The sequence below is a fragment of the Somniosus microcephalus genome, chromosome 6, assembly GCF_052327205.1.
Source record: "Somniosus microcephalus isolate GS21.2 chromosome 6, FLI_Smic_1.0, whole genome shotgun sequence".
NCBI lineage: Eukaryota > Metazoa > Chordata > Chondrichthyes > Squaliformes > Somniosidae > Somniosus > Somniosus microcephalus.
Genome location: NC_140992.1, coordinates 193,149,203 through 193,166,979, shown reverse-complemented (window position 1 = coordinate 193,166,979; position 17,777 = coordinate 193,149,203). Strand labels below are relative to the sequence as shown.

Sequence of the window (17,777 nt, the reverse complement as noted above, 5' to 3'; positions counted from 1 at the left end):
TCTGTCCTCCCTTATGAGGGCATTTACAGTCTTTGCGTGCTTCTCCAGCTCCGCTACAATCTCCTTTTAAATGGACCGTCATGGTCTGGTCCTCATGTAAATCCGAGCCCACTACTTTGTTCTCATCCATTCATATCTTCCTTAACTGTGTTTTTAAACCGTTTATCTGGGTCTGCAGCTCTGTCATCCAGACTGTTAATGACAGAGGACCCAGTGTTAAACGCAGTAAAAGCATCATTCCATACTCCCCTTCTTTGTCTCCCTGCATTACCCAAAACTCGCAGTGTGTGGTGTACAGTTCGGTTTTGTCGACATTGGCGAAATCGAACTCATAAAACTTCTTGAACATCTCCTTTAACAGGGCCTGGTGTAGCTGCTCTGTTTCTTTGGGACACCACTCCGGTAAGTGTACCTCGGTGAGATTTAAAATCACGGAGGCTACCGCGTAGTGTACCCCCTGGTATAGTACCTGATCCGTCGGTACTAGTACCAGCCCATTCCCTGGTCCCTTGGTGGTGGCGGGGCACCCCTCCCTGGGTGTCCTTGCTGCCTGTGTCGTGGGCAGGGGTTTTCGGGGGCGGGTCACAAGTTCAGTGGCATTCACTGGGATCGGGGAGTATGGGACTGCGCACACCTTCCGGCTGGTATCCCACTTCATCCCCTTCCTGGCGTCTTGCCACTGCCGGTGGAAAATGATGGATACGCCTGTGGGGCAGACCTTCTCTGACCCCCACATACAGACACAAATCCCTTGATCTGGTTCCCACCATTTGTCCCAGCACACACTTAATCCCCTGTGAGTCCCTGTAATCGTCCAGTGGGTATTGTTCCCCAACCATTCCCACTCGACTGCGGGGTTTCCAATGTCTTTGCTCAGCTTTCTGAGCCACCACCACCTATCCAGAGGAATGTGTCCCTTGCACGTTAAACATACACGCTTCCCTACGGTGACCCTAACCCTTGTAACGACCTGTACCCTGGGGCACAGGAGGGAGGCCTCCCCGTACATGAACCTGGTCTGGCTGGACTACTGAGACGAATTGGACCCCAGCCACCCTGGCCACCTTCCCTCGTGGAAGTAAACGGCGGTCTCCTCCACATCCCGTTCGCCGCTTCCGTCGGTTGCTATCGGCGCTCTATCTCCTGAGCACCCGTAGATGTGAGAGTTCTCCACGTCGCCTCTCTTTCCAACGCTCAGTCTTATCAGGGCGAGTAGGATCATGCTCCCCTTCATCCTGAAAGTCTTTCTGCAACAGATACAAAAACATGCAGCCAGGTCCCCAAGAGCTTCTCTGGCTTGGGTGAAGCATAGTCGGGTCCTGCGACCTTGACTCAAATACACACCCTCTTAGCAGATTAACACTTAATTAAAACTACCCATCACCTTACTTAACTTAAGCTAAAACACCCAAACTTAAGCTAAATACCTAAACTTAAATGATAAACTTACGTTACCTAAACTATATACATCCGCCACCAGGCTAATTCCTGGTTAGACTGCGGCACACTGCTCCCTCCCGTGGCTGCTGGCTGGGGACCTCTGTCCTTGGACTTCCCCCTGACTCGGGAGGCTGTCCCTTTTAAACTGGGGAGCTGGTGACCACGGTTTCCTTGGCTGGGGCATCCGTGGGGACCTTCTAGGGACCTTGGCGGGTGGGGCTTTCTTGGCTGGTGGGCCTTTAACCCGAACCGCTGCTCCCTCAGGCTTGACCTCTCCCGAACCTGGGCAAGGGACAGGTAACTCTTCGCAGCCTGCTGCTGCAGGCTGAGAGTCTCCGCCCCCAGGTCCCAAAACTGGGTTCGGGGCGGGGTTTTCGACCTCGGGTCCCTCCTCCTCTACACCTGGGTTAGGGGCGGGGTTTTCGCCCTCGGGTCCCTCCTCCTCTAAAGCCCAGAAGAGTGGGGGAGTGTCCCAATCGGCGGGCGGGATGGCCCCGCCCCTTAAGTAAGCCACAGCGCCTGCCTGTGCAGTCTGTGAACTCGCTCCTGCTGCAGGCTGAGGATTTCTATCCTCGGACCGTACCCCAACTGGCTGTTTTCTCCTTTCGGGTTTAAACAGTTTGCACTGATTAATGTGAAACCATTTTGTGCGCCGAGGCATCTTAACAGCGTATACCATGGGGCTGGCTTTGTCTACAATGCTGTAGGGCCCCATGTATAATGGTTCCAGACTCCATACTCGGGCATAGTTCCTCACCATGACCTGATCTCCTACCTCCCACTCGTAGTGCTTTCGGGGTTCGAGCAGCAATCGGTTACTCCGATGCTGCTTTCCCATGTTCCCAGCCGCCTGCTCGTGGACCTGTTTAAGGTGCTCAGAGGTTTCGGACGAACCTGTCCCGGTTTACCTCTCTGAGCTGACCTTCCATGAGCACCGGGGCTAATACATGGCTGGGGGTCCGCATAACCCTGCCAGTCATTAGCTCGTACGGTGAGTACCCTGTGCTTTTCGACTGGCTGGCCCGGATCCCCATCAGAACCAACGGTAGGACCTCGGCCCATTTACGGGGCGAGTCCACCGTCTCCTTCCTCAACCTTTCTTTTAGGGTCCTATTCATTCTTTCCACAATCCCTGATGACTGCGGGTTGTGGGCCATGTGCCACTTCCCCTCGATGCCTAGCAGCATAAGGGTATTCTGCATCACCTGTCCGGTGAAGTGGCTCCCTTGGTCGGACTCCACATACTGTGGTAGTCCCCACTGCGAGAACTGGCAGTACCCAGAGCTGTGGCTGTTCTGCAGGGGAAGGCCTCTACCCATTTCGTGAACACATCTATCCGGACTAGGCAGTACATATAGCCTCCCTGGGCGGTGGGCAGGGGCCCGATGTAGTTGACCTGTATCAACTGCCATGGTCCCTCTACCCTCCTGATGTGTCTCATTGGTACCTTCCTTTTGTGGGGGTCAGGGTTATTAGCAGCGCACACAAGACAGCCGGCGCAGAACTCGCGGACATCGTCCCTGAGTCCCGGCCACCATCCCACCTGTTCCACCCGCTGCCAGGTGGTCTCAGGCCCGGGGTGTCCCGCTCCTGGGTCCTCGTGGGCCAGTTGAAGGAATTCCCTCCGGTGCTGCTGCGGCACAACCCACTGTTCCCCCCGGAACAGCATGCCCTCTTTCACGGAGAGGGTTGCTGTGCTGTACGGACCCTCTACCCCTTTTCCCTCAGTTACTGCGCTGAGGACTGCCTTGAGGACGGGGTCTTGGGCTTGGACCGTCTTAAGGTCCGGGGCTAAAGCTACCCCTGCACTCCCTTGTGCCCCGTCCCTACCTCTGACTGCCGCCATGGGTCTGGACCCATACGGGTCCCAGAAAATGCCTGTGCAGGCACCCTCCTTAGCAAGCATGTCAGCCTGCTGGTTGCCCTGGCCGCGGGGTTCTGTGGAGGAATGGGCTTTCACCTTGTGGATGAAAATCTCCCCTTCCTCCCCCACTGCCACTAGGATCTTTTCCAGTAGGGGTTTTACTGTGAGGGGTCTCCCGTCGGCGGAGGTGTATCCGCGGCGGGACCAAATGGCCAGGTACTCCGTACACGAATTGCACGTAAACATGCTGTCCGAGCAAATCGTGTATGGGGTGGGGATGATTTCGGGGTGTGTAACGACGTACACTACCATGGACAGTTCAGCTTGCTGGGCGCTCATGGTGCTGGGGAGCTTAATCGCCAGGGCAATGTTTGCCACTGGGTCGTAAACTCCGCACCCCGTGAGACGCTCGCCAGCAGATACCGTGCTGGAACTGTCTACATAGATCTCGCGGCCTGTGGGATGTATCCAGGCCCATAAACCTATGTTCACTTCCCAAACCCCTTCTATGGAACACCGGTGGCCTGTTCCAGGATATACCAGGTTGGCTGCGAGCTTTGGCTCACAGAGACCCTTCACTTTAAGATCCATCTGTGAGAAGAGCAGGGTCCAGCAGGCACTGCTCACTGTTGCATCCTTGATCCTCCCGTCCAGAAGCATCTGGGTGGGTGTGTGATGGGTGAGGAGGGTGATGGGAGAGGTGCCTGTGACGATCAGTGATCTTTTCACAGCCCAATGTGTGGCCAAGAGGTGCTGCTCACAGTTGGAATAGCTCCTCTCCACATCGTGAGCATCCTGGAGGAGTAGACCACCGGCCTCGGCCTGCCATGCCGCTCTTGGAGCAACACAGCACTCGGGCTGTTCCCGCTGGCCGCTACCTCCAGGAAAAGCTCTTTCCCCCCCCATCTATAGCCCCTAGAGCTGGTGCGGTCTGCAAGTCCTTCTTGAGCCTGACAAATGCTGACTGGCAGCCCTCATCCCGAACCCACTCCACTCCCTTGTGTAGGAGTCGGAGCAGAGGGGCTGCTGTGGCTGCATAGTCCTCAATAAAGTCTCTACAGTACCCGGTTAGCCCTAGAAACGACCTCACACCCGTGACTGTGTTGGGGACTGGTAATTCTTGTACCGCTTCTCTCCTAGCCTTATCTATGGCCCTTTCTCCAGCGCGTACGGTCAGGCCTAGGAATTTCACCTCCTGCTGGCCGATCTGCGCTTTCTTGGGGTTTACCTTAAAACCCTTTTGCCCAAGCAGCTCCAGCAGTTCGGCCAATAGTGGGCCATGCTCTTCTCTCGAATCCGTGAACAGGAGCAGGTCATCCACGTATTGTACCAACTGTCTGGGCTGACTAAAATCCTTTAAACTGTTTGCCATGCACTGATGGAAAATGCTGGGGCTGTTATGGAAGTCCTGAGGCAAGCAGTTCCACGTGTACTGTTGCCCTTTAAACGTAAAGGCAAACTTGTACTGATCCTCCCTCCTTAAAGGGATGGACCAAAACTCGTTGGAAATATCCAGCACCGTGAAAGTGGTCGCAGATGCTGGGATACTTCCTATCAGGTCGGCAACTGCTGCTACCGTGGGTGCACAGGCCGGGATGTTACTATTGAGCACCCGATAGTGCACCATGGCCCTCCCAGGAATTGTCCGGCTTTCTAACCGGCCACAATGGAGAGTTCACGTGGGTGGCTATCGGTCTCAGAACTCCCTGCTGTACTAAAGAGGACATGGTTGCTTCCTTGTCTGGCTCTGCTTCCCTGGGGAAGTTATACTGTTTCTGTGGTCGGGCCATGGGGTCCCCGTCTACGCTGACCTCAAACCCGCAGTCGTGTTTGTGTGTGGCAAATGTGGCTAGGTGGGCCTGCACAAATGCCTGGAACTCCTGTGGGGTGTTACTGACCATAAGCTCGAGGTTATAACCCTCTTTGGGCTTCATGGTGCATAGGGTCCCCTTCCCTTCCTTTCCTGGGATTACCACTACCTCGCCGTCCTTTCCTTTACTTGCGCCCCATAGGCAATGATTTCTCAAATCTACTAGGATCCCATGGCCTACAATAAAGTCGGCTCCCAGGACCCCTCTTCCACCCTCCACTTCCCACTTCATCAGGACACAGGTCCACTTAGAGCGGAGCGGTCCTAAATGAATGGCGAGCGGGATGGAAAACGAGCCGGCCTGTTCTTTGCCTGTGAACCCCGACAGACTGTATGGGACCCCGTTAGATAGAGGCGAGGTGGTGGAGTTAGCTGAGTGGACCACGGTGCATGATGCCCCCGTGTCCAACAGATAGGTCCCCGTCACCTTCTCCACCTACATCTCCACGAGGGGTCTTTTCCATTCATCGTACCGGAGAGAACACAGGTAAACAGGCTGCACTGGCTCTAGTCGGGGCTGACGGGGTCAGAGCACCGGTAGCGGCGGCTACTCTCCCCTGGCCAGTCAATAAGGACCTCATGGTGTCCAAAAATGACTCGACCGCGGCGGGAGGGATTCCTGCCTCTGCCTTTTGGGCTGGGGCTGTGGAATTCTTTGCCTTGTTGTCTTTCCAAGGGTTTTTACACTCCTTCCGCCAATGACCATCCTTCCCACACAGGTAACAATTTGTCTTTGTGTTGGGGGGGTTATTCCCTTCCTGGTGCCACTCTTTCCTACCCGGTCCGGATTTTACCTCATGCACCTTCCCCTTGGGTGGGTGTGCATCGGTTCCCCTACCGTTCTTATAGGCTAGAGTCAACTGTCTGATCACCTTAAGCTCGATGGTCTGGGGATTCTTGGGGTCGAACCGGACCTGTGGCAAGCTGTTTGCCACCAGGCAACGGAGCCAATGGGCCAGTGGATCCCCATTCAGGAATGCCCAGTTAGGTGTCCCCGGACAGGCACTCCGGTACACCGGCCATAACCTGTCCGCGAAAGCCTGCGGGGTTTCCCCTGTGAGCTGGACCATCATCTCCACATGGGAGAAAGGACTTCCCTCATTCATCCCATGGCCTCCAGAACTTCATCCCTGAGCTCCTCGTACCCGCTCTGCCCCTTCTTACACTCATCAGAGAGGGATTGGAGGAGCCTACTCTCCAGGGAGAATAGCAGCATTTTGGCTTGCTCAGCGCCATCGCAGTCGTTGACGCTGGCTGCCTGCTCTACTTCCCTGAAGTGGATCGAGGAGTCCCCTTTTTCGGAGAGCTTTGGGATATGGTTCACCATAGCCCTAAGCTGTTGGGTGCTATAGAGTAATATGAACTGGTTTTGGAGGGGTCCCTCATCGTTGCCATTGACGGGTGGGCCGAACCTCCGATGCAGTGCTGGGCACATTGGTCCCGGCTCCGACCTCTCTGGCGGGGGTTGCTCCACCTCCGCTCCCACCTCTGGCTCCACCCCCCCTTGCTGCCAGACCTCGCTGAACCCTGGCGCTACGGGTGGTGGTCGTGAGACCTCCTGTTTCTCAACCGGGTCGTCCCTGGGCACTACCATGATGTTTGAACTGTCCTCCCCTCGTTCCCCATAAAATCCGCCTGACCCGCCTTTGGGCTTATGAGGCACACCATGCCTTTTGCCTTCCTCAGGGCCAGGCTCAGATTTTTTATCCGCTCCTTGCAGAGGCCATGATCTGCATCTTCAAACCGCTCGCTAACTTGTAAGCTGCCTTTACCTCCTGTACTTTCTCCTCCTGTTCCCTAACTTGCCTTGCCAAGCAGGTGTTCTTTTCCCGCAACCTTAACTCATTTCCCTTGGCTTCGGTGACTTGGCACTGTAGGTATTCCAACTGGGCCTTGTGTTCTCTTATTAAATACAACCTCTCCTGATTCAGGGCCTGCAATGCTACCATTAACTTCTCCCCTGCTAGAGCCTTATCCTGGATCTCCAGGGCTGACTCCTTTAACTCGGCTGCCTGTGCTGCAACGAGCCTGTCCAAAAGCTAGACCTGCTTTTTGAAACACATCAGCCAGACTGCCTTCTCTAAGGACTTCTTGTGTTCCTTCCTCTCTGTCCACTTAGCTGCTGCATCTACCGGACGCCCAGCCCTTAACAGAGTGGTGATCCACTTCTTTGTGATATTCACCTTGCTAAACACATAATCAGAAATCCTTTCCTCCATCATGGTTTGCTCATCCGAACCATTGTCTACTGCATCGCACCCCTGTTGCCGGAGTCCTGCCGCGGTCGCCATTTTCTGTAGGGGGTGGCGTGTGCGGTGCCCAGTCAGCTTTGCCTCTGACTGTCCCTTGAGCGGTTCGAATCGCTCCCACACCCCTGGGTTCTAGACACCGGACTTAGGTACATGTGGCGATGCAGAAAATCGAGTAGACAAGTGGTTTGGTATAAGAAAACCAAGATTTTATTAAAAGCAGAATACAACAATCTTATGAAAAATTACTGGTATGAAAAGTACAGGCATGGACAATTATTATACTTATATGGGAATGGGGAACACACGGCACATCAAGGGAAAAACAACTACATTAACAATCCCCTTATCCTTATCCCACCCCCTATACCTAACTAGATTAAGCTATGAGGGGCCAGGAATTCATGCTCACCAATCCAAAACCTGTTACTTTAACGGTTGAGAGTTCTGAGGTTTGGTCCTGCTGTCCTTTGGGGTACCCCGTTGCCACGTGGTCTCGGCGCAGCGCTGAAGTTGTTGCTGCGAAGCACCCTCCTTTCCTCAGCTACCGTCGTCGTCTCGTTGCGATGGGTTTTCTTCTTCTTCTCCCTCGGGCGGTCGTCGGCGGTAATATTGCGGTTGGGGGTCAGTTGGCGGTTTTCACTGCTTACTTGATTTTACTACCCAAGCTTTGAACGCCAGTATATTCGTCGCGGGCGTGGACACCCACGTCTAACGCCAGCTTATTCACAGTGTTCAAACGCCAACTTATTCTCACTGTCCATACATGCGTTACCACTTTTCTTCACCAAACGCCAGCTAGGCGTTTGGTTTTTACCAATGCGTCTTTTGCTGCCCTTCTCTGCTTTTATCGGTTACCTTCTTCGTCTCGCCCCTTTGTGGCCTGTGTGTCCTGTGTGGTATTGAACTCGGGTCTCGTTTTCCTCCTGCGTTTGGCCCCGGTGTAATGGGCGTCCTTGGTTGTTGAGCAGTGTGGGGAGAAAGAAGAGAGCCCGCCACGAGGCCAGGGTGCGAGTATGAGCGGCAGCAGGCCAAAAGCCAAACGATGAGAGCAGGAGCAAAAGTCAAGAGGAAGAGCTAAAGAGCGATTGGCACTCGTGGGCCTACTATTATACCTGTTTCTTCAACTCCTTATCTGCGCGCCAAATCAGGTCAGTCCATTGTTTGACTTTTGGCGGGCTTGTTTAAATGATTACAACCATTTATTTTAACTACTTTTGGAGTGGTTGTCTCCGGGTCTAATGGCCCCGATGTCCTGGTTGTTTTGTCATGGATAAGACCTAATTGTCCCCATCCTGACTTGATGGCAACTGTGAGCTGTTATCATTAAACATGCAGAAACTTAATGGCCACGATTATAGGCCCGTTCTAGCTTGATTTGATTCGAGTTGAATAAATGCGTATTCCGTGTTTACTTTGTCTGGCTGGCTCCAAAGAGTCTCTGTTCACAGATTCCTGCAATTTAATGTTTCGTCTCCGAGCCTGCTTGTTGGCAGAGCCCTGGTTTTAAAAATCCTGTCAATATTGGTCACGAGGTTTACAGAAGCCATTTTGGGTACCCTGTTTTCAATAACTTGTCCAAAACAGGGTCCCTTGATCCGTAACTTGGGGAGTGCGGGAATATTGAGAACCCTGCACCTTACATTCATCATCTTCTCTATCTCCCTCGTCATCCAAGGAGCCCTTGTTTTGGTTTCCTTCCCCTCCCCTCTGGTGTCTGGTACGAGAGGCAAAAACATCAGTGTTGATTAAGACACAGTTGGATACTGTGATGGGAGAGTTGGGGTACCAGAGGAATAGGCTTTATTAAGTCACATGGCCTTTATATTGTTTGGCTTTTCTTATGTTTAGACGTTTTCATAATTAATTAAATTAATCCTTTGAAGTCAGAAGCCCTGTTTCCTGATGTCAGACAATCATTGGTCATCAAGCTCTGTTACATTAGATTCCACTTTACTGAGTGACTTTACTGAGGATAGAAATTGCTCCAGATATGTCCTTGTTCTAACGCAGGATATAAGGTAACAAAAGGGTGATATAAGGAGAATATTTTTCCTGCATGTTCTAGTGTAGTCACTATTTAAAAAAAAAAAAAGTGCAATGATGGGTGTGAGATATTTTCCTACTATACAAATTGAACTGTGAAAATCATCCAGCGGTACAATTATGGAATTTGTTTAGAAAGCATTTTGAGCTTTATAACACACACATGGTTACAAGTCTATCAGTGGTGTATCTTGCAACATTAAAGCACATTGGTTTAAGTTTCTGATTTTAAATAAGATTTATTTTGGGTGCCATGTATAACAAAACAATAAACCCATTTTTAAAAAATGGCTTTACATTTTGTTACAAATAAAGCACAGAGGAAATCTCCCCACTCTCTCCTGCCCACCCATATCAGAAACAAAATGCTAAATGAGCCTTGTGGCTTCAATATTCATTTTATTGAAGTACCTTTTTAAGTCCTCGCTATACACATTATTTCCCTGGATCTCTGTGAAATATAGGAGAGAATCTTCCTTCCAATTTTCCTTCCCAGCCTTGAGAACTGTACCTAACCTTTGATCCTTTAGCTAAGATTGAGAGCTCACTGTGTGGAGAATCAGTAGTGCGAACCCATGTTCTCCCACTCTATACACCAACATGAGACATGATGTGACCACCTGACCTGAGCATGGGGCTCTAACCATTCCATTTTCCACTTGTATATCTGTTGATGGAACTAGCACCAGATGTGAACTAAAAACTTAGGGCAACCTGATGGTCCATGATGCCACTAATCATTTCACCCAAATGAAGAGGAGGAGGTGGGCACACAAATGGGGAAGAGAAAGGAATCCATTTTGATTTGACCTTTAAATTTACCGTTTTTGGGATGAGAGATTAAACCGTGACCCTTAGCGGATGTAAAAAAATCCCACAGCACTATTTGAACAAAAACAGAGTTCTCATGGTATCCTGGCCAGCATTCACTGAATCATTACCGGCAATAAAAAAAAATCAATCTGGTCACTCATTCATTTGTTGTTTCTGGGACCTTGCTATGTACTGTACAAAATTTACAGTCACGTTTGCCTACGTAACAACAATGACTGCGCTTCAAATAATCCATTAGCTGTAAAGCACTTTGGGCCAACCCAAGGACCTGAACGATATATAAATGCATGTTTGTTTGTTATTTACTGATGGCTTTAGCTGTTGTGATCTGTGATACATGTCCTGTTGAGTTTCACTCTGATTCAGGACTGGTAGCAAGCTGTGGGAATGTCCAGATAGTCTAGCAGTGATGCTGATCCTTCCAGTACTGGTTTGTGGATTTGACCCTGTCCCTTTCTGTCCTGCTGCAGAGGTGTTCGAGGAGTACAGCCAGAAGACTCTGACCAAGCCTATGGTAGACATCCCTAACACTAAATCATCTGCTACCACAGAGGATGTAAAAGAAGAGAAATTGGGAGTTTTTTCTGCTGTCTTCAGTGACACTGAGAGCAGTGAAGGAGAGTCCAAGTCTGATTCGGATCCGTAAGTAGATTTATTGGGTAGATAAATAGACAAGGAGCACAAGAACGAAAATTATGAAAGATGCTGAAACTGAGTCCTGCATTTACATTTTCGCCATAGTGAGACATTTGCTTATTCAGTTCATTTATATTAGTTGATCAAAATGACCTGTTGAAAATCTGGGACAGTTTTGTGGCAACTAAGCCCATCAACTGACTCATCATTGCGTTTCCTTGGTTTATTATGTGGTGTGATGGGGACTGGCTAGCTGACTCGGGAATAATTGTGACCTGTGACACTGTACATTGTGAAAAGGTTGATGAATTAGTCGGTTATTTTGAGATGGGAAGAATAATGTTAACACATCAGCCTGCCTTGCTAAGCTACATTGTATACTGGGACAGATTTAAATAGCTGTTGTTGGAGTCCATTCAGTGCAGTGAAACCGAAGTTTGTTGCCTTCTTGGTAATGTCTCTGACAAAATCACAAATTAAAAAAAATCTGTTTCTTGAACATAAATATTATTTAGCATATCAGTCACAGAGGAACAATCAAAGACCAAATGGATGAGCTACAGAATTTGTTCATCCCAGTTTGGCGTAAAAATAAAACAAAAAAGGTGACTCAACCGTGGCTAACAAGGGAAATTAGGGATAGCATAAGATCCAAGGAGAGGACATATAAATTGGTTAGAAAAAGCAATAATCCTGAGGATTGGGAGCAGTTTAGGAGTCAACAAAGGAGGACAAAGGGATTAATTAAGAAAGGGAAAATAGAATATGAGAGTAAGCTAGTAGGGAACATAAAAACTGACTGTAAAAGCTTTTATAAATATGTGAAGAGAAAAAGATTAGTGAAGTCAAGCGTAGGTCCCTTACAGTCAGAATCAGGGGAATTTATAATGGGAAACAAGGAAATGGCAGACCAACTAAATGCATACTTTGGTTCTGTCTTCACAAAGGAGGACACAAATAACCTCCCAGAGATGCCGGGGAACATAGGGTCGGATGAAAGCGAGGAACTGAAAGAAATCAGTATTTGTAGGAAAATGGTGTTAGGAAAATTGATGGGACTGAAGGCCGATAAATCCCCAGGGCCTGATGGCCTACATCTCAGGGTACTTAAGGAAGTGGCCCTAGAGATAGTAGATGCATTACTGATCATCTTCCAGAACTCGATAGACTCTGGAACGGTACCCATGGATTGGAGGATAGCTAATGTTACCCCACTATTCAAAAAAGGTGGTAGAGAAAAAGCAGGGAATTATAGACCGGTAAGCCTGACATCGGTAGTGGGGAAAATGCTAGAGTCTATTATAAAAGATGTAATAGCAGAGCACTTGGAAAGCAGTGACAGGATTGGACAAAGTCAACATAGATTTACAAAAGGTAAATCATGCTTGACTAATCTACTGGAATTTTTTGAGGATGTAACTGGTAAAATAGATAAGGGAGAACCAGTGGATGTGGTGTATTTGGACTTTCAGAAGGCTTTCGATAAGGTCCCACACAAGAGATTAGCGTGCAAAATTAAGGCACATGGGATTGGGGGCAAGGTATTGACTTGGATAGAGAACTGGTTGGCGGACAGAAAGCAAAGAGTTGGAATAAACGGGTCGTTTTCCGAGTGGCAGGCAGTGACTAGTGGGGTACGGCAAGGATCGGTCCTAGGACCCCAGCTGTTCACAATATATATTAATGATCTGGACGAGGGAATTGGATGTAATATCTCCAAATTTGCAGACGACACAAAGCTGGGTGGGAGGGTAAGCTGCGAGGAGGATGTCGGGAAACTCCAAGACGATTTGGACAGGTTGGGTGATTGGGCAGAAACATGGCAAATGCACTATAATGTGGATAAATGTGAGGTTATCCACTTTGGTGGCAAAAACAGGAAGGCAGATTATTATTTGAATGGCAATAGATTGGGAGAAGGTGAAGTGCAGAGAGACCTGGGGGTCCTTGTGCACCAGTCGCTGAAGGTAAGCATGCAGGTGCAGCAGGCGGTTAAGAAGGCAAATGGTATGTTGGCCTTCGTAGCAAGAAGGTTCGAGTACAGGAACAAGGATGTCTTGCTACAGTTGTACAGGGCCTTGGTGAGACCGCACCTTGAGTATTGTGTGCAGTTTTGGTCACCTTACCTGAAGAAGGACGTTCTTGCCATGGAGGGAGTGCAGCGAAGATTCACCAGGCTGATACCTGGGATGGCAGGAATGACGTATGAGGAGAGATTGTGTCGATTGGGCTTATACTCACTGGAGTTTAGAAGATTGAGAGGGGATCTCATCGAAAGCTATAAAATTCTGTCAGGTCTGGACAGACTAGATGCAGGAAGGATGTTTCTGATGGCCGGGGAGTCCAGAACCAGGGGTCATAGTCTAAGGATAAGGGGTAAGCCATTTAGGACTGAAATTAGGAGGAATTTCTTCACCCAGAGAGTGGTGAACCTGTGGAATTCTCTGCCACAGAGGGTGGTGGAGGCCAGTTCATTAAATATATTCAAGATAGAGTTGGATATATTTCTTGAGGCTAAAGGGATCAAGGGATCTGGGGAAAAGGCAGGGACAGGGTACTGAATTTGGATGATCAGCCATGGTCACATTGAATGGCGGAGCAGGCTCGAAGGGCCGAATGGCCTACTACTCCTCCTATCTTCTATGTTTCTATCCCCAGCCTTTATATTCTGTGCTGTTTCTGTTGCTGATTTTCAGAAAAGTCCCTCTGGCTCTATGCCTGTCTTCTCTCTCATCCAATCCCAAGCTGATATCTGAATACAGAAACTTAAGTAAAATGTTAACACATTGAAAAGTAATACTGTAGTATGTTTTCTTATAACTGTACTGAATTTGAAGGCATTCCATCAGAAACTCAAGCCTGCTGAATTTTATTAGGAAACAGCTGATGCACATTGCGCCTGGGTGCCAATGGCCTACCTGCAGCATACAATTCCACAGCAGTGCCATGCAGGCCTCACTATTGACTGATATTAGTTTAACATTTCTGAAGTAGTTTTGTTGCAATTGTTTTTTAATTTTTTTCCCCTGAAGTTTTTGGTGCTGTATTACACTGCTGTCTCCCACCACAACCAAGTACCATAATCACAGATACAAAGAACGGGGTAATCCTTGTAATGTCCCTACTGGGTTGAAGTAGCAAAAGAAACTCTTTTACAATTCAGATAAGTGTGTGTGTATATCTGTTGAGTTTGTCAGTAATCTGAATCAGGTGACTTTTTAGCATGATGAGGACTGAGCATTTATTCTCATTCATGTAGCTGTACATTACAGAATAATGTTGCGTAAGCACTGAACTTCTATTCAGGTTTCCTCAATGATTCATCAAATTTCCTTGAATAGCTGAGCCACACAGACCAGAAATATCCCAGGTTTGATCCACAGTGTGTGGTGAGTAAGCTGCTCTCAGCCAGAGTGGCAGGCAACGGTGCTGCCTTGGGTTACAGAGGGGAATATTAGCTAGGGTCCTCGTTCCTGACTGCTATCCAGTGACTCGTGCTGTAAATGTGTATGTGTACAGGGGTAAGTTTTCAACTTGTTGCCTAGGTGTAAGACTGTCATTGCTTTGAGTAAGGCTACCAGTTATAAAAACCATCCAATTTTAATTTCTGTTGATTTTATTGGAAATGAAAGTCGGGCGGCTGAGCTACAATGACACTTTTACACCCGGGAATTTTACTCTTGCATTCATAATGACTTATTCCACAATTTCCGTAGTTAAATTGGATTTACACCACCACTGGATGCTGGCCCGACTTCCAAAATTTTGCTGGGTACAGAAGCTGAAAGTAAGAGATAAATTGTACCTATGGAAGGTTTTGAGTTCCATCAAGTGTTTCCATTTGAATTTTTTGTAATTTGAATGGGAGATGAAGCTCTCTGATGCTATAGTGCTGATATGACACAATGGGCCAGAAATTAGGATCGGGTGCTTGCCGCGCGTGCAAGCCCCCGATGTGCACTCACCCAGCGCGCCGACATCTGAAGCCTGGGCCTGCTTGGAATTCCTGTCACTGGCCCGGTTCAGATGTCGGCGCGATGTGCTTGCCTGATCCAGCGGCGTAGTTAGTGCGATGTGCCAGCTGGGATCAGGTGAGCACTCTGCAGCCAATCAGGGGAGGGGAAACTTCATTCATGAGTTTGATAGTAAAGACTGTCAAACTCATGAAAAGTACGGGCGCCCAAAAGACTAGTTTAACTTTAAATAAAATTTTAAAAAACATCCCAATAATTAAATAAACTATAAATAACTTTAAAAAACTATTTTAAACAATTAATAACATTTTTGAAAAAAATAATTTTTTAAGAAATCGGGTCTAAAAATAAACTTACCTTACTGTAAAGTCCTTAAAAACAATGAAACTGTGGAAAAAATGTAATAATTTTAAATATAGACCACTTACCTTCAAGAATCCACTCCTTACGCCTCCTTTTTATATGTGTAAAAAGTTCAGGCCCTTGCACACGGGCAAACCTGTCAAAAAGAAGGAAGTTCAATGCGTGCGCGCAGAGTCCTGCGCGCACGCGTTGGACCTCTGAACCCCTTGGAGGAAATGCCGGTTTCCCGCGCATGCTGATATCCGGCACTTCCAACGGGCCCACGCGTGAGTACCCCGTCCGTACTCACGCGTTGGGATCGGAATTACTGGCCCAATAAGTGTAGAAGTTCTATTTCTCTTTTGAAGCTCTCTACTGAGCTTTCTGTATGTAAACACATTGGCCTAGAAATTCAGTTGTTTGCGCCAGCCGCTAGCGCCTGAGGAGGAGGAGATGTGGGGCGCTAGGCGGCTAGCGGCCGGGAGCAGCGCGATCTGCGCCTCTCCCCAACTTCAGTAAAGATTTAGCGGCGGCGCAAAGCCTTTGCGCGCGCTCAGCTGCGCGCGCAGATCCTGACGTCATTTCATCGTGCAACGCCCTTTGTCCGCCCCGAACCGGAAATTCAGTGGCGCCACCCGCCCTTTGCGCCTGGTGCCCCCAGCGACTGGTAGAGGGGAACGGTTCCCAGTCGCCGGGGGGCGCTATTTAAAGGGGACTCCTCCTGCAGTATAAGTGGCAGCCATTTTGTGCCAATCCCTCTGTGTGAGAGACGGATATTTGGAGAGAGACAAAGGCAGAGAGCTTTCTGCTTTGACTCCGCGCTTGCACAGGTACTTGTGGCTTCAGGCCAGAGCTTTGCACTTGGATTTCACTTTCAGTGCCATAGCCTTGAGTCGCCACATATAATGGGGGCTGCAATGGGTGGAAACGTTGGCTTTCTGCATTGCATTCAAAGGGATCAGAGACGGCGTGAGAGAGTGCCAGTCATGGCCAGACGGAGATTGGCCAACAGGCGTCGGCAAAGGAGGCCTTACCCACCCAGGGTATACCGCCAGCAGTTCTCATATCTGAACATGTCTGAGGAGCAGTGTGTTCGGAGGATGCGATTCAGAAGGGAGGTGGTCACTGAGATCTGCCACCTGCTTCGCAGAGATCTGCAGCCACAGTTGAGGAGCAAGACGTCTCTGTCAGTGGCAGTGAAGGTGACGGTGGCTCTCAACTTCGATGCCACTGGCTCCTTCCAATCCGTTACTGGGGACATTGCCAACATCTCCCAGTTCGCGGTACATTGCTGCATCCGCCAGGTGAACAATGCCCTTTTCAGAAGGAGACGTCAGTACATCTCCTTCCCCATGACCCTGGACAAGCAGCAAGAGCGTGCAATCGGCTTTGGAAGAATAGCGGGCTTCCCCATGGTTGAGGGCGTAGAACTGATGAACCAGCAATGGTCAGGCCTTGCTTCAGGGCTGCAGTGTGCAGGGCATGGCAGCCAAACAAGTCGACCCTTCCCCTTTAAGAGCTGACCGGCGCCAGCGTGTCTGCCTTCATTGAGCAACTTGCCGCACCTGCGCTGCGCCCGTCCTCGGTGTTAGCGCCCCGGATCACCGGCTTAGCGCCTAATGATAGTCGTGTATCGCCTGCTTTAGCGCAGCAGCAACCTCTTGGGGAGATGCCACTGAATATCGGCGAAGGTGGCGCGAAGTTGCGCCGGGCGCAAACTTTAGTGGCCGCCCGGCTGTAGCGCCCCAAACGTGGCTATACTGAATTTCTAGGCCATTGCCTTTTAAATCTGTGCTTTGTTAATCCCTTCCTCCAGGGAAGACAATGAGCATGAGGAACAGCTTAAGGCGGGACTGAAACACTTCTTGAGCAATGTGCAGGAGCGTCGTCAACAGAGGCAAAGCGTACAGGAAAATGGTGACCTCCCTTATACAGCAATAGGAATGGAGGCCAGGATTGTTGCTGCCCTAAGTTATGTACGCTCTGTCACGTAAGTATGGCATGAACATGGGATTCAAATATTTTGTACACATTTCATTGGGGACTGGACAATCACTGCAGAATTGAGGTTTGATGAAACCAGGTTTAAAATCTGTATAGTTCTGCAGACACAGGTATTCTTGAAAAGTTACTCATATCCTTAATCTAACAATCTTTTTCCATTATGATCACATCAGTAAAGCGATGTCCATTTCAGAACACGAATCTTGTCAGTACAATTATATTGCTGTGTTATTCTGAATGATGCTCTTTGCAAAAATATTTCTGAATATTAAAGGGTATAATTATTTACATTTGCGGAACAATACAATTTCAGCCATCTGCTGCACATATTAGTTAAAGCAAGACTTGGACTGGAACACGGCCATGTGTGTAAGATGATTCCAGAAACTTTACACGAAGCATGTGTTGGGTTGGATTGGCAAATTGCAGTTGATTTATTAGCTGTATATGAAGTGTAACAGGAGAACCTTTTGTGTTGAAAAAGAAAGACCCAAAACAAAGACGTGAGGGCTACAAAC

The 17,777-nt window shown here is 49.0% G+C and overlaps 1 protein-coding gene across 2 annotated transcripts in view; it reads left to right on the top strand.

Annotated features, from left to right (window-relative positions):
• Positions 1 to 17,777, top strand: part of LOC147116298 (uncharacterized) — a 313,953-nt gene that overhangs the window by 92,174 nt on the left and 204,002 nt on the right. For both annotated transcript variants that reach the window (XM_085991139.1, XM_085991138.1), the window contains exons 3-4: positions 10,774 to 10,945; positions 17,072 to 17,245. In XM_085991139.1, the coding sequence (XP_085847265.1) occupies positions 10,774 to 10,945; positions 17,072 to 17,245 (346 nt within the window). The remainder of the gene's footprint in view (positions 1 to 10,773; positions 10,946 to 17,071; positions 17,246 to 17,777) is intronic.